The sequence below is a fragment of the Alligator mississippiensis genome, chromosome 14 (assembly GCF_030867095.1).
Source record: "Alligator mississippiensis isolate rAllMis1 chromosome 14, rAllMis1, whole genome shotgun sequence".
NCBI lineage: Eukaryota > Metazoa > Chordata > Crocodylia > Alligatoridae > Alligator > Alligator mississippiensis.
In genome coordinates this window covers 45,356,067-45,376,479 of record NC_081837.1, presented here as the reverse complement: position 1 = coordinate 45,376,479, position 20,413 = coordinate 45,356,067, and the positions used below count along the sequence as shown (strand labels likewise).

The 20,413-nt window shown below is 56.8% G+C and overlaps 3 protein-coding genes across 6 annotated transcripts in view; 2 read left to right on the top strand and 1 right to left on the bottom strand.

Annotated features, from left to right (window-relative positions):
* Positions 1-80: 80 nt before the first annotated feature.
* Positions 81-8,693, bottom strand: AP4B1 (adaptor related protein complex 4 subunit beta 1). The gene is made up of 10 exons (XM_059717129.1): positions 8,492-8,693; positions 8,177-8,401; positions 7,522-7,652; positions 6,539-6,686; positions 5,204-5,700; positions 4,417-4,500; positions 3,677-3,780; positions 3,035-3,242; positions 2,288-2,590; positions 81-2,078 (listed from the first exon to the last, which is right to left on the bottom strand). The coding sequence occupies exons 1-10, from the start codon at positions 8,602-8,604 to the stop codon at positions 1,651-1,653; spliced, it is 2,241 nt and encodes a 746-aa protein (XP_059573112.1). The 5' UTR covers positions 8,605-8,693; the 3' UTR covers positions 81-1,650.
* A 96-nt stretch (positions 8,694-8,789) lies between these two features.
* DCLRE1B (DNA cross-link repair 1B) lies at positions 8,790-13,817 on the top strand. Its single transcript, XM_006259052.4, has 4 exons — positions 8,790-9,071; positions 9,154-9,319; positions 10,168-10,350; positions 10,876-13,817. The coding sequence occupies exons 1-4, from the start codon at positions 8,883-8,885 to the stop codon at positions 12,123-12,125; spliced, it is 1,788 nt and encodes a 595-aa protein (XP_006259114.1). The 5' UTR covers positions 8,790-8,882; the 3' UTR covers positions 12,126-13,817.
* A 4,486-nt stretch (positions 13,818-18,303) lies between these two features.
* HIPK1 (homeodomain interacting protein kinase 1) overlaps positions 18,304-20,413 on the top strand; it is a 30,625-nt gene continuing 28,515 nt past the window's right edge. For 3 of the 4 annotated variants that reach the window (XM_059717128.1, XM_059717127.1, XM_059717125.1), the window contains exons 1-2: positions 18,305-18,445; positions 18,572-19,649. In XM_059717128.1, coding sequence (XP_059573111.1) covers positions 18,574-19,649 — 1,076 coding nt within the window. In that variant the 5' untranslated portion in view covers positions 18,305-18,445; positions 18,572-18,573. Of the gene's footprint in view, positions 18,446-18,571; positions 19,650-20,413 lie in introns of all 4 variants that reach the window. The other variant, XM_059717126.1, reaches the window with a different exon arrangement.

Here is a 20,413-nt window from a genome sequence, read left to right as displayed (position 1 = left end):
CAGTCCTCGAGATCATGAAACAAGCAGGGAGTCAAAAAACAAAAGAGGGAGGCAGTGAAAGAGAAAGCCAGACCCTGAGATAGCTATGAATAATTTATTCTAATCTTTTTAAACAATAACAAACATAATCACTCAAGGATAGAGACAGATCAAACCCCACCTGCAAGGAACCTGAGAAGTAACCGAGCAACAGGAAAGCCAGTAAGAATCCAGGGAAGAAAAAAGAATAAAATAAACAGACCAAAAAGCAAGAATACACCCAAGCCTGATGCAAGAGGCGATGCATGACCGTGAGAAATGCACAGAACCGACACCCTGCCCTCCACAGAATAGAACGAGCAACTGAAGTGCAACAAGAAAGCAGCAGGGGAACAACACAATGGCCAACGACAGAAGCATTAACTGGGCAGAGAACAAATCCCTGTTGAAGAGACTGTTTACAGGACATCATGGGAAAACAGGATGAGTACAAGCCAGCGCAGCTGCGCACTAAACAGGCCTCGTACCAAAGCAGGCGACGGCAATGTTCAGCTGAAACAGTCCATATCGCTTTAGCAGAAAGTTACCCACGTCAACAGCAAAGGTTGGTATTAGCACTGCAGAGTCACCAAGCCCACTGATCTGGTCGGGCAGAGATGCAGCCCAAGACGCATTCATTCATATCTAGCCTCATGCTGGTTGTGGACAAGCGTCATTCTAAACCACCTCAACAGGGAGAGAGAGAGAGAGAGAGAGGGAGGGAGGGAGGGTTACCCCTCAGAAGCGGGTATCAGCTGAATCAATGTCTCTCTGCTGCGCTGGCATAGCAGCTACACCACTGTAACTTTAAACCAGAGCAAACCAGGTTTAGTGCTGCTACAATTTAGCTTCCACTTAGAGCAGAATAGACTGGAGAGGCTGAACAATCGTGGCACTAAACAGCTGCCAGCACTAATTTTCAAGGGCTTCAGCTGTTCGTCTGTCCGTGCCCATACGTAATTCTCGAGTTCTGCTCTCATGCTCAGTGCCAGAGTATCTAAGAGGTGAGGCGAGAATCTGTGGAGAGGCCAACTTCTGCTCTGTAGGAACACGTTTCAGTGGGAAACGTGGTAGAAACTGGAAGCGAGGCTGGCAGTTCTAAAAAGACGAGTGCTCCTCTGCCCTCCGCAAATCTGCAAAGTGGAGCTCCCAACCCCTCGCAGGACCAGGTCCTGTCAGACCACCTCTTCAGGTGGAACGCAGGAGCCAGGCAAGGCTCCCAGCAAGAAGCCAGCCTGCCCTTGCTGAGCTCTGCATCCCTTAATGAGACAGGAGCTCCGTCAAGCCCTCAGAAGTGCTTTCAGCCAGTCGCTCACCCCTACCTCTTCCCGCCTCTGAACCTCCCATCTCGATCTCTCTCCCCTGTGCGCTCCACACACAGTCCCAGGCTGACGCCCCATGGGCCCCAGGTTCAGGGCAGCTGGCAACCCTGCTGGAGGTTTCGTGTGACCTATTCATCCATTATGACAAAGCAGCCCCTGAAAAGACCAGCTGTGCTCCCGTCGTGTGCTGGCCCCTGGGCACATTCCGCTTCCACTTGCAGCTGCACCAGGGTGGTCCAGGGCTCTGGCAGGCAGTTTAGCAGAAGCATCTGTGGGCCCCAAGCAGGCCTGCTGGGGGAGCTGACTGCAGTCAGGACCTCAGGCCTACCACTGTCCCCATCACAGTTCTCAGCACCACCAGGAAGCTCTGTAGTGCCTCTGCCCTCGCCTCACTCTGCTTCACCAGAACTTGCATCTCCGAATTCTCCATCTCAAGCAACAGCTCCACAAGGAAAAGACAGCCAGCATCATCCTGGGCACTGAGATAGGCTTTCCACGGCTGGGCACCAGCCTTGCTCATAGCAATTGTCTGGATGTGAACAACCTGCAGCGCGGTCTGTAGGGTGTCAGGGTGAGCAGCTCCATGCCAGGGCAGGGCCTGCTTGCAGCTCACATCCAGACTCATCCAGGTCTTCTCAAACTGCTCCGCAGACAGATGTGCGTAGGGGATTAAGGTGTGGCTGCTGGAGTCGGGATGGACCTCGAACACTTCTTTATTCCCCTCTGAAATCAGTGGCTCTGAAATGAAACAGGAATGGGTGAGGAATGGTGCAGGCAGCACTGCTTCCAGCATGACCAGGAGTGTCCAAGGGGCCCATCACACACAGAACCCCAGAGTTGCAACACCTCCAGTGTCCCCACAGCCTGGTGCCCAGCTACAGCCCGGAGCCCTGGGATCTCCCCGGGGGTAAAGCACAGCAGATCTGCAGCTGAGGAAGGCAACTTACCTGACGAACTCGCCGTCACTGCTCTAGAGGCCGAGGGGATGGCAGAGGGAGACCTGGCACAGCGAGGCTCTGCTGCCCAATCAGCTGTGATGACTGCCCAGCGTGCCTTGCCATAGATGGGTGCCAGCGTGTTGAAGTCCGAGGCCCATGTGTTCACAGGCCGCTCAGCCTGATCCTCCAGCAGCCCCAGGGAGGGATCAGACTTGGGGCTGCACAACACCCGTTTCACCTCTTCAACCCCAGCTTGCAAGAGACGATAGTAGAACAGGCCACGGTCCCGCACGGCCATGTCTGTCTCCTCCTCTAGGGACAAGAAAGACACGATCACAGGGGGCACCAAGGCTGACAGAAAATGTTCTGGGCCTCGACAGATGAGCCAACTGCATCACTATCAGAGGAAACACGTTGCTGCCCTTTGATGAACCCCCCCTCAGTCACCATCCACAGAAAGGGTCACCCAGTCATGGGGCCTGACAGCAACAGGCACAGAAAGGTGATGAATAAGAGGAGAAGAGGCAGAAGGACTACTTCTGCACTTGATCCTCTACCAGGAGACAGCCAGCCCTCGTTTTAATCCTGGTCCAGCACTTTGGGCGGGGGGTTACTGCCACCCAATTCTTACTGCTGCCGCTATGCCCATAGAGGTTCCCCCAGGACCTCTCCAGGCAGGCAGCTCAGCAGCAGTGGCTGTCCCAGCACAGCACGATGCAGGCAGCATATGGGAGAGCTGTCGCAAGACGTGCCCACCTATGCAGTAGTACAGCAGCCTCCCCAGCATGTCCTGGCACTCAGCAGGTCGGGACAGGAAGAGCCGCACCAGCGACGTCAGCAGCTCCATCTTCACCGCTGGAAACGTCTCTGATTTCACGTTCTCCACAAAGTCCTCCAGCACGTAGGGAGCATTGGGAACCTTCTCCCCGTGCACCCCCAGCAACCAGACCAGAGCCTGCTTGCCCTGCAAAGCAAAGCAAAGCGCTGCCACAGAGCACTCAGGGTCGAGCCACTCCACACAGGTATCAGGGGGATGGGAACCACCTTCCAGAGCTGGCAACCTAACGCCCTATGAATGGCCTGGCAGCAACTGCCCACAGCCTCCTCTCTCTCTGGCAGGATCCTTCCTGAGTCAGCTGAAGCCCAGCCCATCCCCCAGTTGCACTGCCTGGTCCCATGCCAAACAGCACCTCCCCACACTGTTCACTCCCTCAAGCAATTCTGCATCCAGCCCAGCCAGGCACACGCAGGCTCTGTCTATCGCTGTGTAACGGCCAGTGCACGGTACATTCTAACTGTCCTCAAACCAACCAGTGGCACAAGTACTGAGGGATCAGCTAGGCCCCCAATTTCTATCCAGCCCATGGGCTGATCCGGACTGTGTAAGACCCAGCCTACCTCGCTGTCCTGAACGATCTCCTCACAACTGGGCAGAGCTTGGCATACAGCTTCTGTGCACTGCGGACACAGCCACACCAGGTCCCGGAAAGCCTGCACCACAGCTGCAATGGAACAGAACGCTCAGCATCTCCCAGCAGATCAAACATCAGCAAGAAACCAAACCCCTGGGAGGCTGGGGTGGAGGAAGCCACCCCACCACTCCCTCTGGGGAAGTGGTGCACTTTTCTTTAAAGCCTGGTGGCACAGGCTCTGCCATGTCAAGACCCAGAATACAGAGGGCTGCAGTGCTGGCATTTGCTGAGGCATCTGATGAAGTAAGGTCAGGCTCAGAGGGCTTATGCTATCTCTAAGAGCTGAGACCAGAAGGGCCAACGAGAGCATGTCAAGGTCATGTTGACAAAAACTTCTGACCTTTCTAAAATGCCTCTTTGCATCTGCTCTCTGTCCGAGTCAGCAGGGGATGGCCCAAAGGCTTAGTCCACATCGCACCATGGGAGCAGCCATGACCTGTCCCCGTGACTCTCAAGGCACCTATCTAAGAAGGGAGAAGTTATGAAGCCATCCCTGCCTCCACCCTTTGAACAAGGAAATCTCTAGGGACACCTATTCTGTTCGAAACCTCAGCAAGCTGTGGCCAGCAGGACGGGGCTTTCCCAAACCCCAGCATAGAGTTGGAGCCATTTCCTGAAGGTGGGGGGCTGGCAATCCCCTTGACGCAACCAGCAGCCAGGAGTTACCTGAAGTGATGTGCTCCTGCTTGAGGCCCAGCAGCTCCGTCAGAATCCCCACGCACTGTTCTGTGTACGTCCTGGCAATGCTGCCTGAAAGAGCGCCACAGGGAACAAGCCAAGTTCTGGTCAGAGACATAGACCCCGGTGTTCAGGCTACAAGCTTCCTCTCAAGCAAAACACTTGGATCTGAATATACTTGTGCCTGACATTAGTCAGCAGGCTCTAGTCCTCACTTGGGCTAAAAAAAAAAAAAGCTCTTGGGAAAACCCTGCACTTCTGTCCAAAACAGCTGAGAGAAAAGACAGGGATGGAAAAGGGAAGCTTATCCTTTGTTGTAACGAAGGCATTTTACCTTAAAACCTTCAAACGCAAAAACAGGGTCCCTGCAAACCCCCCTTACCTCTGTCCCCACAGCACCACCCAGAAGACAACCAGACAGTGAAAGAGAAGCCCACAAGGCCACCACGCCAACTGACTGGGAATGAAGTAGTTTGTGGTTGCCAATACAATCCATCGCCACGCACCTTCAGCACCCAGCTTCCCAGGGTGGGAAAAGGCACGCAGGCATTCCAGGGGCGCCCCCGGTTCAGAAAGGCTCCACACAGCCTGTGCTGAGGACCATGCCCATGTTTCTGGGAGATCTGGCTCGTTCTGGGTTCGGTGCTGGGACACAGCTCCAGCACACAGCACTCATTTGCTGCTGGCCCAGGCTCACCTCAGCTACAGGCGACCCATCTTTCTGAGAGACTTGAGCAAGGTCTCAGCTGCTCCAGAGACAAGAGAGGACTCTTACCTATGGCAAAGATGGCCCCTTGGGCAAGTTCAACAGACACATCAGTGCAGTAGCCCTTCAGCTCCTCCAGCACCTGCTGCACGTTCTCATCGTTCACCAGTTCACACAACACCTCCATCTTCTGGCATTTGATATAGTGGGGCTCTGAGTAGGAACAGAAGAACTTCTTGTAATGGCTGCTGAAGTGGCCAGGGAGGCTTCCGAGAATCTGCCGCACGTGGCACAGGGCGGTGAAGCAGAGCTCCCGGCTCTCAGAAGTGCAGGCAGCCAATAGCGGCCCCTTCACCCTCACCAACACGTCCGTCTGCACGTGTGGGTACTCGCTGGCCAGCACCAGGAAGAGCTTGGTGGCTGCCATCACAACGCTGGGACTGCTGCTCTTGAGATACCCATCCAGCAAGTTGAGGATGTTGAAGAGCTCCTCATCGCTCCGGGGCGTGTAGCGCAGAAGAAAGGCCAGCACCTCGCTCTGCCCCCACTGGTCTAGGTCAGCCATTCTGCCAAGGAAAGAGCACAGTAAACAGTCTGTGGCAGATGAGGGCAGCACAAAATCATGTGAAGTCATACAGTGAAATGAGGGTCACCCCAGGACAGCTCAGGGGCTGCAACTGCTGCTTCTGCGATGGTTTCAGTTCAAGGTCAGGTGCCAGAATTGCAGAAGAAGATGCTAAGTTTGTCTCTCAAAAGGAGCTAACTAACTTACACAGGTCGCAGATGAACTCCCCCCCTCCCTGTTTATTTGTTCCTTCCCCCAGGCAATGTGCCAGAAAGAAACCTTGATGGGGTCCCAGGGCAGCACAACAGGGAAGAAATGCCACTCTCTCTTTCCACTGCTAGTTTTGCAACTAGGACTTCAGGCCTGAGGGCCTGTGTGAGGAGAAGCTAATTCCTCCAGGCAGTGGATATGACTTCCACCACTTTACACGCACGGGGATGTAAATGTGACGGACAGGTTAGGATGCAGGAGGTCTCAGAGATGCAGCCTGTGTGCTGTCAAGGAAGACAGAAGCTTCCTATAAAAAAATGCTGCTCTCTAGTACGATTTATAACGACCAACAGCTGGTCACAAATTTGTCCTGGACTTGGCAGCCAAAGGTTCCCTGTGTCACTAGCATGGCAGGGCATGGTCTCATATTTCACGTGTGATCTTAGCTTCAGCTTACCCTGGTCCCTTCTAGAATGGGCACCTATGTGCTTCTGCTCCCAGCTATCTCCCACGCTGAACCTCCCCGAGCTGACAGGAACAGGGTGCACCTGTTCTCTGATGTAGCAAACGCAAGACAATCCCACTACGGCGAGACTCCCAGCTTTGCACAAGTCTGAGGGAGAACAAACCTGTTGAGGAGGTGATGGGCGATGGGCTTATTGATGACGACTCCTCCCTCCTGCCTCAGAATCTCCTCCAGAGCCCGCAGGCAGTTCACCACTACGATGGGATCTGGGTCACGAAGCAAACTGTACAGCTCGTTCACCAGCGCACCATCTGCAAAGAAGCCACGGTGAGGACGGCACAGACCTGACCGCTGGGTCCGTTGGGGTGATTTAGCCACAGCCCACAAACAGAAGGGCCATAACAAATGGCTTGGGAATGGAGAATAACAACATCTGCAACCCCATCTGGCTTTCTAGTAGCATCTATGTATGACACAGCCTCGCCCTACCGAGCCCACCATCACGCGGATCACAGAGCCCATCAGGTGCCAGAGGCTGCAGCTCAGATGTAACACAAAGAACGGCAGAGGAGAAGAGCTCCAGGCTAGTAAAGACAAAAAACATGAAAGGACCGTTCCTTCAGGAAACTCGCTCTGCCAGCCTGAGCTGCAGGAAAGGCCCGAGAAGAAAAGCCTTTTAAGAATCTGCCTTTGGTTCACAGATAGCTTGTCTGTCCTGCCTGGGATCTAAGGTCAAAACACAGGCCAGACGGGAGGCCCTGACTCCTTGTCTGAAGTATGGGAACAGGCTGCACGTTCCTGAAGGACTAAGTGCCGCTCTCCCTGCCCAGCACATGCGACGATCATGCATCACCGCGAGCACTCGAGCGAGGCTGACAGCTTCACAAGAGCGGTAAGAGCTTCCTACTTGCGTGGGTGTTTACCAAACAAAGCTGGACCCCGGTGTTGTCTAGGAACTGTTTTAGCTCCACAGTCTAGCTCCCTTTCAAGTTGTTTTGCTCTCTTACGACTCTCCCAGGTTTAGGTTATTTTGTCACGCAATCTAAGCTGTTGGGGCCTTTGTCGGAAAAAGACAACGCAGCCAGGAATAAACACGTAACAAACGGGGAGTTGAAACAAGCCAACAGGGAAACCCTCCAGGCTTACCCACTTCGGAGTCCCCTTGGAGGCTCTGCATCTTCGCGCAGCCGAGAACCGCTACCCTGCGCACGTAGGACGCTTTGTCCCGCAGGCCGTTCAGAAGGGGCTGCCGGATGTACTCCTGTATGCCGGGCACCCTGGGGACCAACGCACAAGGCACGGTGGGGCTCACCCTGGATCCCACGAGCTGCTCCGGGGCACATGAGCCTGCTTGCACGGCAGGGCCCGGGCTGCTCTCAGGGAGCCAAGCAGAGGACACCCCACCCCTGCAGCTCATGGCACCCGTCACAGGGGCTCTGGCCCGGGGCCGGCCTTGCATCGCCCAGCCCCGCGCGCCCGCCCACCCGCCCTCCGCCTTGAGCAGCCACACGCGCAGAGAGCGCCCACCCCTGCACACAGGTGCTGCGTTACCTGGGGGCACACGCGGACACACACACGTGCGCTCGGGGACACGCGTGAACATGTGCACGCCCGGGACAGGCAGGAGCATATGCACTCACCCACGCGCGCTCAAGGACACGTATGAAATGCACACACCTGAGGCACATACCCACGCACACTCAAGGACACGCATGAACATGCGCATGGACAAGCACTCACACACACCTGCGGGCAAGCGTGAACACGCACACGCGGCGGTGGGGAGGATGAGCACACGCACCTGAGCGCGCAGAGCCCGCGCAGCGCCAGCCCGCGCAGCAGGGGGCTGGGGTGCGCGCAGTCGGTGCGCAGCGTGTTGACGGCCAGCAGCGCGAGCTCGGGCTGCCCCCGCGCGTGGGCGCCCACGTACAGCTGCGCCAGACGCTTCTGCGCCGGGTCCGGGGCCGCGCGGGCGCGCAGCAGCTCCGGGAACAGCGGCGACACGTCCGCGCCGCGCGCCATCAGCCTGCGGGACACGGGGGGGGGGGGGTCAGCTCGCAGCGCCCCGCACCCGGGCCGGCCCCGCGCCGCGCCGCGCCTCCCCGCCTCGCCTCACCGCACGGCGCGCAGCACTGCGCCGCGGTAGCGCAGCCGGTCCGCCTGCACGTGCGGGTTGGCCAGCACCCGCTTCAGCTCGCGCACCGCCTCGTCCGAGCCCAGGTACGGCATCGCGCCGTCGTTCCGCTCCAGAGTGAACGACCCGGCGCCGCCCCCTCCGGCTCAGCCGCCACCGCCACACTGCGCAGGCGCGTCCCCTCCCGCGCAGGCGCACTACGCCCGGCGCCGCCCCGCTCCTCTCAGCGGCCTGCGCCTGCGCCACGCAGCCTTGGCCGGAAGCTGAGCGCGGCCCCTCCCTGCGCCTGCCCGCCGCGCATGCGCTGCGCGGCCTTGGCGGGAAGCGGAAGCGGAAGCGGGGGCGGACAGGCACGTGGCGCGGCTTGACAGCCATGAGTGGGACGCTGCTGGACGAGCCGCCCGTGGCCGTGGACCTATGGGGCCGCCGCAGGACGCGCGGCGCCCGCCTCTTCTTCCTCACGCACCTGCACGCGGACCACACGGCCGGGCTGACCCGCAATTGGCGCCGCCCGCTGTTCTGCTCCCCTCTCACGGGCCACCTGCTGCGCCTTCGCCTGCAGGTACCGCCCGGCCCATCCCCCACCCCCGGCCCGGCCCGGCCTTCATCGGCCCGGCCTTCCTTCCCTCCCTCCTTCCCCCCAGGTGGACGCGTGCTGGATCCGGCCGCTGGAGGTGGGGCAGAGCCATGTCGTGATCCTGGACGAGCGGGCCCAGCGCACCATGACGGTGACGCCCATCGACGCCGACCACTGCCCCGGCTCCGTCATGTTCCTCTTTGAGGGGGACTTCGGGGTCGTGCTCTACACAGGTACCGGGTCTGGGGTCTCGGGGCGGCCCAGCCTCTCCCTCGCACCCAGTGCCGAGGGCCTGTGAGACGGCAGGGAGTATCGCCGCACCCCTTCACACGTCCCCCGCGGGAGATGGGAGAACTGGGGCGGGGCGGCGAGCGGAGGAGTGGCCGGGGGCCTTTCTCATGAGGAGACGGTCAAGGCTCAGTGCAGGGAAGAGATGCTGGAGGGGGCAGGAGAAAGGTTTATGATGCAGAAAACGGCAACGAGAAAGTCCACAGGGGTTGGTCATCGACTCTCCCCACGAGGAGGGGCTGCCATGTGAAACATGCCCGTCATCCGTTTAAAGCCAACCCCGAGAAGCTCCTTCTCACGCAGCGTGTTGTGAAAGGCCAGGTGTGGTCTGACGAGGAGGCTGCGCTCCTCAGTCACCTGCTCAATGGCCGCTGAGGCCCCTTTCCTCCAAGGTGTCCAGTCCCTTTGCGAACCTGGCTGCACGGTCAGCTTTCACCACACCCGGCAGCCACGAGTCCCGTTCCCCCCACCCCCTTAATGACACTTCCTGCCTTCACTGCCTGCTCCAGGCCTGCACCTTTGGCAGTGGCTGCTAGGGCTGACACTGCTGTCCCTTGTAGAAATGTGAGTCGCTCACCAGGAGTTCAGCCCACATCACTTCCGTGATGTCCTAGAAAAAAGCACCCAAGCAGTCGGGCTCCTACTGCTTCCGTGTCCTGGAAGCTGGGGACCTCCCCTGAGTTTCGGAGCCTGCAACGTGGAGCAGTAACCGCTAGGTGGGCCCCGTTGCTCCCGGTGTCCCCAGATCCTGTGTTTCTGCCTTGCAAACTGGTGCTGCTTTGCTTCTTGCCAGGTGATTTTCGCTACACTCCGGCAATGCTGAAGGAACCAGTCCTAATGAACCAAAAACAAATTGACGTTCTTTACTTGGACAACACATACTGTGACCCGGCGCTGGTCCTGCCTTCCAGGGAGCAGGCCACCGAACAAATAAAAGAGCTGATCAAGGCCCACCCTAAGTACCACGTCAAGATTGGTGAGCCAGACTTCTTGGTAGCTTGGCATATGGCAGGGTGTGAACTGCAGCCAGTGCCCCAATTGGAGTTGTGGTGAATGCCTAACCAGGACCGGATGATACTGTGCGAGGGGTGGCTGGGTTGTGCCCTTTGCTGTGTCTGGCTTGTGCATTCATTGGCCTGGATGATGCAAACGATGTGTATTTCTGCTAATCAGAGTGCAGATTTGAGTCTGCTTCACTTCTGGTGTCTGAAGTGCTGCAGGTGTGAGGCTGTGGAATAATCTTGAGGTTTTTGGAGGGCGCAGAGAGCAATTGTTTTTCTTCCTCTTCGTACAAAGTACGCGTCAGTTCTTCAGGGCATTGCTTGTGTTGTCTTATGTGCTGTCTCTCTCTAATTTCCCCTTGTGGGTAGGCACCTTTCTCTGGAGTCTTACAGCTATTTTCTCCCTGCCCTGGTCACCTTCCCCAGGCACTGTCTTTGCCTTGACAAAATACTTCTGAGTCTCTAAAAGTTGCTAAGCTGTTCTGTTTTTTCTTTGCCAGGTATCTACACTCTGGGGAAGGAGTCACTCCTAACTGAGTTGTCCCTGACGTTTAACACCTGGATCGTGGTGAGCCCCGAGAGGCTGGCTGTGTTGGAGCTGTTGGATAAGCACCATCCGTTCACCACTTGGGAAGATTCTGGCTGGATCCATGTGGTGGAGCCCTCGGAAATCCGCTGGAAGTCTGTGCGCTACTGGAACCAGCAGCACCCCACGATTGCCATTCTCCCCACTGGGCGCCCGCTGAAGAAAACCCATCCCAATATGCACATCATTCCCTATTCTGACCACTCGTCCTTCTCGGAGCTGTGTGAATTTGTCCAGTGGCTGAAACCCTGCTCAGTCATCCCGATAGTCAAGAGCATGGCGTGTCAAGCTTACTTGGAGAAGTACCTGAACCCTAACCGTGAGCTGTTTCCTGTCCCCAGCGTCCTACAGTCTTGGAAGGATGTCACACCACTGACAGATAGCAGGAGAGAGGAAAGGCTTAGGCAGCTGCTGAAAATTACCATACCTGCACGGCAACCTGGGCCGCTAGGGGTCATCTTCGAGTCCCTAGAGGAATGCCCTGACACGTCCAAGAGCTCAGGAGCTGTGCAGAGTCACGAGTTGAAGACCTCTGGGGATGTGGAAGTTTACCAGCAAAATTCTGAGGAAATTGAGTGGGCTGGTACAAGTTGTCAGGGAGACTGCGTTTGCTGCCCTTGGTGTTGCACGGAAAGAAAGGAAATGGAAAAGACTTGCAGCAGTGACGGTGCCCAGGGACAGCTTCTCTCAGCACAGTCTCCTTCATCAGCACCTGCCAAAGAACAGCTGGTAAGACCACTGGGCACCAGTGTTGAAGAAGGGAAATCAGGCTTAGTAGAGTCACATGGGAGTCCTTTATCCAAGAACACTGAGACTGAGGGGACTTGGTTGAACAAGGAGCCTGACACTCCTTTGTGCCATGTTATCCCATGCCCACCTAGGTGGGTATACTATGCCCCTTTACAGTTTGTACCTGCTCAGAAGGCAGATACTCCCTCTTGCAAGCAGAGTTCACCCTCCTCAAAGGGAGAGGAATTTCTTCCCGTAGAGGCGGCTGGTGACAGTAGCAGCCTGCCCAGCTTGTCACCTGTGTCGAGCGAACAAGTTACACCTAGCCTTGCAGAAGGGTGTTCGCTCGTGCCGTTAAATACACTCGAGCAATATTCCTCACAGAGCTTTGACCAACTGGTGGAAAACTACTTGAGGAAGGGAGAAGGGCCCTAAGAAATGGCCTGCCCGTCAGCACCAGCTGTCTAGTTATGTCACATGGCACACAAGAGTCCTGTCATCATGTCTGCCTTCTGCAGTCTGCTGACGGGGTGGCTTTTGAACGTTTTGTTTTGTTTAGGAGGGTAAGGGGCATTGAGCAGCAGCCTAGATACCTTGTTTATGAATGTGTTTATCTTGTGGTTATTGGCCTCGGTATTTGGGGGTAGATTCTAAGTAATGGGCTGTGACCCTGTGCGTTTCCCAGGGCTCTAGACTGGCACTCAGACTAGCACGCTTGATTACAGGAACATGTTCTGTACTTGTTGCACCTTCCATGCAAACCTGATGTCATTTCAGGGCAGAGGGGGTTGGAATAGCCCCTACCCATTCTCAAATGAGCAGTAGGGGGACATGAGCTATCCAGGACAGACCCTGGTATCAGGGTTTCTGTGGGATGAGGGAAAGAGTCTCCTGAGTAAAAGCAAACTGAGATGGGGGTGTAAGTCCCAGATCATTATCTTGCTGCTGGTTTGAATTTCTAGCTGCTAGCCAACATCCTTCCAAGATGTATTGGGGGGAGTTTGTGTGTTAGCCTGTTTACAAGGTTAAGAAGTTAATTTAAAGAAATAATGAAAATGAAGAGCTTTCAGGCCTCTGTGCGATCATGGAGAAAACCGTGTCAGAAAACACTAGTGTGGCAAGCTGCTTCAGCTGGCCACCGAGTAGTACTTCTGCCCTCCTGCTGACAGCATGCTGATGCCAGCTGTAAATCCTTCCTTCTGGGATAGCAGGAATTCTGTGACTTGCAAAGGGCAAGGCTTCCCGTGTCCTGTTCTCTGGAATCTGTGCTTATTTCTAGGCTGTTGTTCCTTGTTCCTTGGCTGTAAAAAGCCTCCAACTCAGGAACAGTCAGGCATTATCATCTAGCCAGGCCACAGCCATAGGACCTGAGGGGTGTGAATTCCAGGCCCCTTGACAGGGTTAATGTAAGCCAGGGAACCTGTTTCTCCTTAATTGCCATTTGCGTTGGCTGTTTCCCCAATGGAGGCGAGCAGACACCAAAAAGATCATTTGGTGGCTGTTATTTTTCTGTTAAGATGGATCATGCTTAAAGGTATTGCCCACTCTCTGGTTTGATGGTGAGGCTAATTAGGTCTCGTACTTCCCTTGACATGGGATTTGGGGAGATGCATTCACCTGAGCTTAAGGTGATCCCATTTCTGTTGCCTTAACTTGGACCTGCACAAAATTTGGCCTGCTGCTGTGTTGGGGTCATGGGAGAGGGGTGGGAAATGTTGAAGTTCTGTGGGGGGGTCTTAGTCCAAACAGGTTAGGGGTCAGTTCCAGGCTCTCCTGTGGGGAAGAGAGCATTACCCCTATCCCACACTGGGCTTAGTTTAAGTCCAGTTGTTCGCAAGTCTTTGTATAATCATGGGTACAAGTAAAATGACAGTCTTCCCAAGTGGAAAATGACTGTGTTGTGAGAGGCTGTCGGGGCACGGATGCACGCAGCTGAGTTCTGAGGCACAAGAAGCCAGATCACTTCAGCCCGTAGTTCTGTTTGGTTGGCTGTTGACATGCACAAGGAGGCTGTAGCCTAGATGCTCCCTCCTTAATGGCCATAAATGCCTCACTTGAATTTTTATTTGCCTTCTGAAAGTGTTGTTGGTACAAAACTTAATAAAGTTTGTTCTGTTCACAAAGCAAGTTCTGCGTTCCCATGCTTCTCTTCTAACCAAAAGTCTCTCAGATAACCTTTGACTGTGATGGAACGAAGAGGCACGCTCCTTTTCTTTGCACTGGAGAGAAAAAGCAGTGCTTGTGCATGGTGCCCCCACAGGGGTGCCCAGCACAGAGCCATGGTCCCTGCAGTGTAGCTTACATGCCTGGGTCCACGAGCTCTAATATGAAGCCAGAGCTTGCATTAACAGCCGCATGCTGGTTGTACTTACCTCTGTGCCTTGCTGTGGGATCAGGCATTGAGCCCAGTACAAACCCCCATGCTGCTGAAATTCAGCCACCAAGGGGGAAGTGGGGAAGAAGCTGTGCTTAGTGCCTGGCAAGCAGTGAGCAGAAAGGAAGTGGTGTGGCCAGGGGAGCTGCCTCCCAGACTCCTCACTGCTGCAGTGTTTTCAGCTCACGTGCACAGGGCTTCCACTCCAGCCTGCAGGGCTGTGCACCCTGGCTTCCTGAGGGCATTTGAGAGGGGAGTTTCCTCGGGGCTGAGTTGTTGGGCTTTGCACAAGGTGGTGCTGTGGCTTTAATCCCACCTGCACTTGAAATGAAACCTGACGACCATAGCTGAATTATAAATCAGCGAACTTGGCTTGTCTGCTCTTGGCAGCGTGTTTCCCCCTAGGTAAGGAAACTGGTAGCAAGAGCCAGAGGTGGACAGAGCTGCCGTTTGCACGCTGGGGACTCCAGGGTAGATGGGACCTGTAGCTTCAGGGGCAGATCTGCTCTGCTCTGAATTGCATGAAGAGGACCTGTAGGCTGCAGTGAGCCATTCACAGCACAGTTTTACTGTGTCTGCGTGGGTGACTATGGGCTGTTCAGGACCAGTAGCACTTCTCTGCCAAGCCAGCAGCTCAGTGCAGACTAACCTGACTGTCCTAGATCTGCAGCCTTCCTAGCGGGAAGGAAGGATTAAGCAGTGTTGTAAATGGCACTGATGCAAGCCTGATGCAAAATCACCCAGGGCGGAGGTAATGCTCTTCAGTGAAAAAGGAAACCAGCAAACCCCTACCCTTCCCTGCTCTGCTCGGAGTCCTGGGTCCTTGCTGGGATGCTGCAGTATCGGGAAAGGCCGCCTGCTCCCACACCTACCCACAGACTACTAGGCCCTGCTCCTCGAGAGGGGGCCCAGTTAGTGGGGAAGGAGGTCCAAAGGCTCCAGCAGGTCTGTGGAACCAGCTCACACTCCTCCTTCCATTGTTTCATGGGTCAGATGTGAGGGGGTGGCAGCAGCCAGCGTATACTAGCACCAGCACTTGACGCATCAGTGCAGTGTCATGGCCTGTGTTTTTTCTAGTCTGACCCTCCCTCCCCTCTGGCATGTGTTTATCAGCAGTGAAAGAGTTAGGAAGGAGGATGCTCCACCCTGATCTGAGTCACTTCTTCCCCCTGCAATGAGCAGGGCTGTCACACCTCTGCAGCCTGGTTCCAGCAGGTCTGGGCAGATCCCTCTGTGCTGCAGCACTGGTCACACTGGTGATTTTGTGCACAGCTAGAAACTTCCTCCCCTCTGAAGGGCAACCAGCTCCCAAGCCCTGGTGCCACTGTAGCCATAACCTGGCACTTTGGAACAACACTGCTAACTAAGTGCTCCCACAGGCCTGGGGCCTCCTGTTTAAGCCCAAGTCTGCATAGCACTGTCAGGAAATGCTGCAGTGGACAGTAAGTGTCTGCTCTCCATGCAAGTGACCTAGGCCTTGAGACCAGGCAAGCCAGAGGGGACAATGGAAAGGCTGTGGGGCTGGGTCCTGAACCTTGAGATGGGTCAAGGCTCCAGAGGAAGCCCTGAGTCCAGCCCTGGGAACATAAAAAGGACATTTTCTGGCATTGCAGATAGAAATGACCTAAATTATGTGGGAGCAAATTTAAGAGGTTTGGCAGGCAGTGAGGCCTAGCAGGAGATCCTTGATGGACAGCAGTAGGCTGGAGACCCCACGTGGTGTGCAAGGCACATTCTGGCAGGTCCCAGAGACCAGGACTGAGGTTTTGCTGGTGATACAAGTCCAGCCGCAGACACAGCGTTTACCACCACTCTACAGTGCAGGGCTAACAATGCCTGGGCTTCTGCCCCCCGGGCCTGCCCAGCCCTCTGTGCTGTATAGCTGTTTGTTGTTGTGGTACCATGGGGTCTGTTCTCTGGATACAAAGATCACATAACAGGAAGAACCTGCTTCCCTGCTCACAGAGGAACTGACTCGGGGAGTTTGCGTCCTTTCCTGCGCAGCCTTTCAGGGGTGCCCCCCCTGCTCCATGCTGAACTAGCTGCAAACCGTTTGGGCCATTTCTGAGCCCCCGTTTCAGATCGTCACTGGACACGACGCCGAAGGTGAGACTGTCAGCAGCATTGCCAGCAGCCAGCTGTGGGCTTGGAGGGCCCTGAGGAAGTTGTGCGTGTGCACCCAGCTCGCCCAGCCAGACACAGATCTCTGTGGGGAGGTTTGATTCTCACGTAGTTTTGCTTTGCAGCCGGCTAGGTGCCAGCCCCAGCACATGCCGTCACACGCTGCACTGTGACTAGCTTGGAACAAGCCTTGCTCAGCAACGAGACTCTTGGCCCTGTGTCAGAGAGTCCAGGGCGCTGTTGGAGGAGAGATGGGGAGTGTTCTCAGGCTGTGCAGGCACTCCGTTTGTGGCCATCACGTGACACAGCACGCCGCATGGGACTGACTGGAGTTGGCTTCTCTGCCCCTTGCTGCTGGCGGGTGCAGCCTGCTGTGCCCCAGGGGATGTGGGGCTGCCTTCCTCTCTTGTGCTGGGCCAGGCTGGGGCACTCCCCATGCAGTCCCTGTGGATCCTGAGAGCTACCAAGAGCAGCGACAGACGGGGGAGGCAAGTTTCCACTGTTTCTGGCTTACAGAAAGGCCAGAACCCCTGCAAGGCAAGCCTAGGCCAAGGCCCCCTGGCAAGACACCCTCTGACAGCAGTGGGCTTAGCTCAGTGTGCCCTGGGGATTCCTGCTCCAGCACTGGGTGTGCTAGCAAAGGCAGCGAGGGCTCTAGGACTGCAGGCGCCAAGACTTCCACGCTGACATCCACCTCCCGTCTGAGTGCATCTCACCTCTGCCAGGACTAGGCTGGTCTGTGACTGTCCAAGAGGGAGAACACAGATTGTTGTTTCCTGACTCAACCCTCGTGTGGGGGGCCTTAACCAAAGGACGCTGTCGGTCGTGTCTACGCTGGCGGAAGGGTGCTGTCTCCCTGTGGGGACTGTCAGCAGTCTGGTGGGATGCATGACAGTGGTCACCAGGGCTTGGTGAGGGTAAGTGAAGGTGACATTGGATTGCCTGGGTGTGGAGGTTAAGGTGGTCTCAGCACCGTGTACATAGCGTGTATGGGCTGCACACGGGTCTTGCCTATTTCCAGACCCAGCGGGTAATGCCCGTGTTGCCGGCTGAAGTTTGGCAGGCCAAGCCCAGGAGGGGTTGGTCCCAGCTGGGATTCTTGAGCGGGCCTGTCCGGGTGCCACTGTCCCTGCGGTAATTGGAGCTTCCCAGACCATGCTGGCTCCCCACCCACATCCTCAGGAGACCTGGTGCAGGTCTTGGGCAGGTGGCTGGATGGCAGCACGGTATATTTGTGCGAGGTTGGGCTTTCTTTCAGTGAACATAGCTCTGCCATGGTCCCAGACGCCCAGCAGCAGGGCTACCGAGGGCACCGGTGTCTCAGCGCACAAACCCCGTGTCCAGAGGATGTGACCTCCTCCTTCTTGGGCTCCAAGCAGAGCATTTGCACCTTTAGCTGTCCTGTGAGTGAGAGTCTCTGTGGATTGCTCATAAGGAAGCAACAGCTCACAGAGATGCCCACTGTCTTTAGGCATGGCTATTAAAGCCTAGTAGTGTGGTAGCTACTGAATGCTTTCTGAGCCAGCGCTTCGTGCTGCTGCAGGAGTGACGGGGCAGAGGCAGCCCCATGCTAAGGGCCTCACTGAGGGCACAGCCCTGGTTTTCCCCTCTCCTCCCCTCTAAGCGTCAGAGGGATTCCTCCTCAGCATGACCCGGGATCCTCCTGCAGACTGCTGCTGCGTATCCCGGCCCTTCGCCTGTGCACGTGGGTTTCGGCTGGGTTACAAATGGCTCCTCCTGGGGAAGGCAGTGTTTCTGGACCCCTGGTCGGACAGCTCCCAGCTGGCAGTAGCGGGCGGCCGGCCGCCCCGCGTCCTGTCGCTGAACTGCGCGCGAGCCCACCCCGCGCCACCCCCTTGGTCCCGGCACAGGAAGTGGGGCAAGCCGCCCCGCCCCGCCCCGCCCCCGGGGGTCTACGACGGAAGCGCGAAGGGGCCGCGCAGCGCCACTTCCGCCCTGCGCGTCACGGCGGCGCCCGCTTCCGCCCGCGTGACGCTGCTGGGCGCTCGGCGCTCGGCTGGCCTGGTCTGGCGCGGCGCGGCCGAGGCCCGGAGCCGAGCGGAGCGGGCCGGGGCGGGCGGGCAGCGGGCGGGCGGGCGCTGGGGGGGCCGGGCCGGGCCGGGCCGGGCGCCGCGCTCTGCTGTGCTCGGCGCTGCTCGGCCGGCGGCCGCCCCGGGTAGGATGCTCCCGCCCCGCGGCCGCGCCCCGCCGCGTGTCCCCCCGGAGGCTCCCGCCCGCGGCTGACACCCCCCCGCCAGCGGTGAGTGCGCGGCTGCGGCTGCGGCTGCCCGCGGGCCCTGCCGCCCCGTGCCCGTGCCCGCGGCCGGGCTGTGGCGGGGAGGGCTGTCCGCCGTGGCTGACGCGCTCTCCCTCCGCCCTGTCGCAGGTATGGCCTCGCAGCTGCAGGTGTTCTCCCCGCCGTCAGTGTCGTCGAGCGCCTTCTGCAGTGCCAAGAAGCTGAAGGTGGAGCCCTCCGGCTGGGATGTTTCGGGGCAGAGCACCAGCGACAAGTATTATACCCACGGCAAAAACCTCCCGGCAGCCCCAGGGCAAGCCGGCTCCTCTCACCAGGTAGCCAACTTCACCCTTCCCGCGTACGACCAGACCCTGCTTCTCCCGGCGCCTTCGGTTGAGCACATCGTGGTGACGGCCGCGGACAGCACGGGCAGCGGCGCGACGACGTCCTTCCAGAGCGGCCAGACCCTGGCGCACCGGAGCAACGTTTCTCTGCTGGAGCCGTACCAAAAATGTGGGTTAAAAAGGAAAAGTGAAGAGGTCGACAGCAACGGCAGCGTGCAGATCATCGAGGAACATCCACCTCTCATGCTGCAAAACAGACCTGCGGTGGGTGCCGCGGCCACGACCACCACTGTCACCACCAAGAGCAGCAGTTCCAGTGGTGAGGGGGATTACCAGCTGGTCCAGCACGAGATCCTCTGCTCCATGACAAACAGCTACGAGGTCTTGGAGTTCCTGGGCCGGGGGACGTTCGGGCAGGTGGCAAAATGCTGGAAGCGTAGCACGAAGGAGATCGTAGCCATCAAAATCCTGAAGAACCACCCTTCCTACGCCCGGCAGGGCCAGATAGAAGTGAGCATCCTCTCCCGCTTGAGCAGCGAGAACGCTGACGAGTACAACTTTGTTCGCTCTTACGAGTGCTTTCAACACAAGAATCACACATGCCTTGTGTTCGAGATGCTGGAACAGAACTTATATGACTTCTTAAAACAAAACAAGTTTAGTCCTTTGCCCCTGAAATACATTCGGCCGATTCTGCAGCAGGTGGCCACTGCTTTGATGAAGCTTAAGAGCCTGGGTCTGATACATGCTGACTTGAAACCAGAAAACATCATGCTGGTGGATCCTGCGCGCCAGCCTTATAGAGTGAAGGTCATTGACTTTGGCTCAGCCAGCCACGTATCCAAAGCCGTGTGCTCCACTTATTTGCAGTCACGCTATTATAGGTGAGTACTTGTGTCTGACACTAACTCTGTACGCTTGCATCTGCAACACAAAGCTGGCTTGAGGGGAGGGGAGAACAGCTTTGCATCACGGCTCGCCAGCAGGTGAGCGCCCTGTCCTTGGTTCAGGTGCAGAGCCTAGATGACAGATGACGGACGTCCCGTGGAACAGGCTGGGTTGTGGTCCTTCGACCACGGTGTGAACTTACCCCTCGCGCTACGTGACCCAGAGGCCACAGGGTGCCACCCATGTCAGTGGGGCAGCAGAAAGAGCTTGGTCATGTTTGAGAAAATTGGCTCAGTTTTAAGGCTACTGCTATTTTTTTACTCTGCGTGCGTGCGTGTGTGCGCGCACGCGTGCGTGCTTCCTTCTCGCTCTCCTTCCTTATTTCTTTAGCTTTTCTGTGTTTGTGGTTATGTTTATGCGACAAACATCTTGCTCTCACCAAAAAGCTGTGTACGATCCCTCCCAGGCATAGCTGTGCTGCTAGAAGACCCTAGTGTAGATGCAGCTAAACTGCCAAAACCACACTTTTACAGAGCTTAGCTTACTCTGTTCTAGGTGGTGTCTTGCTTTGCTGGTCTAGTGAACAAACGTCCCTTCACCAACAAGCCTGACACAGCCTGTCTCTTTGCTCTGCAACTTGCTGGCAGGGATTTCCAGTTCCCCATGGTACACACTATGCCTCCTGTCCCTCCCTGGCCCCATCTGCTGAAAAGATCAATGAAACATTAATGCTGACACATGGTGCCATAAAGCTTAAATG

What these genes read in the sequence shown, in the direction of transcription:
- AP4B1 (XM_059717129.1), bottom strand. Translation starts at nt 8,604, where the DNA reads ATGCCGTACCTGGGCTCGGACGAGGCGGTGCGCGAGCTGAAGCGGGTG. An exon ending in GCAGTGCTGCGCGCCGTGCG is followed by an intron (nt 8,402 to 8,491) that starts GTGAGGCGAGGC and finishes CGTGTCCCGCAG; the next exon opens with GCTGATGGCGCGCGGCGCGG. An exon ending in CCAAGGGGACTCCGAAGTGG is followed by an intron (nt 6,687 to 7,521) that starts GTAAGCCTGGAG and finishes GCTTCTTTGCAG; the next exon opens with ATGGTGCGCTGGTGAACGAG.
- DCLRE1B (XM_006259052.4), top strand. Translation starts at nt 8,883, where the DNA reads ATGAGTGGGACGCTGCTGGACGAGCCGCCCGTGGCCGTGGACCTATGG. An exon ending in TGCTGCGCCTTCGCCTGCAG is followed by an intron (nt 9,072 to 9,153) that starts GTACCGCCCGGC and finishes CCTTCCCCCCAG; the next exon opens with GTGGACGCGTGCTGGATCCG. An exon ending in CGGGGTCGTGCTCTACACAG is followed by an intron (nt 9,320 to 10,167) that starts GTACCGGGTCTG and finishes GCTTCTTGCCAG; the next exon opens with GTGATTTTCGCTACACTCCG.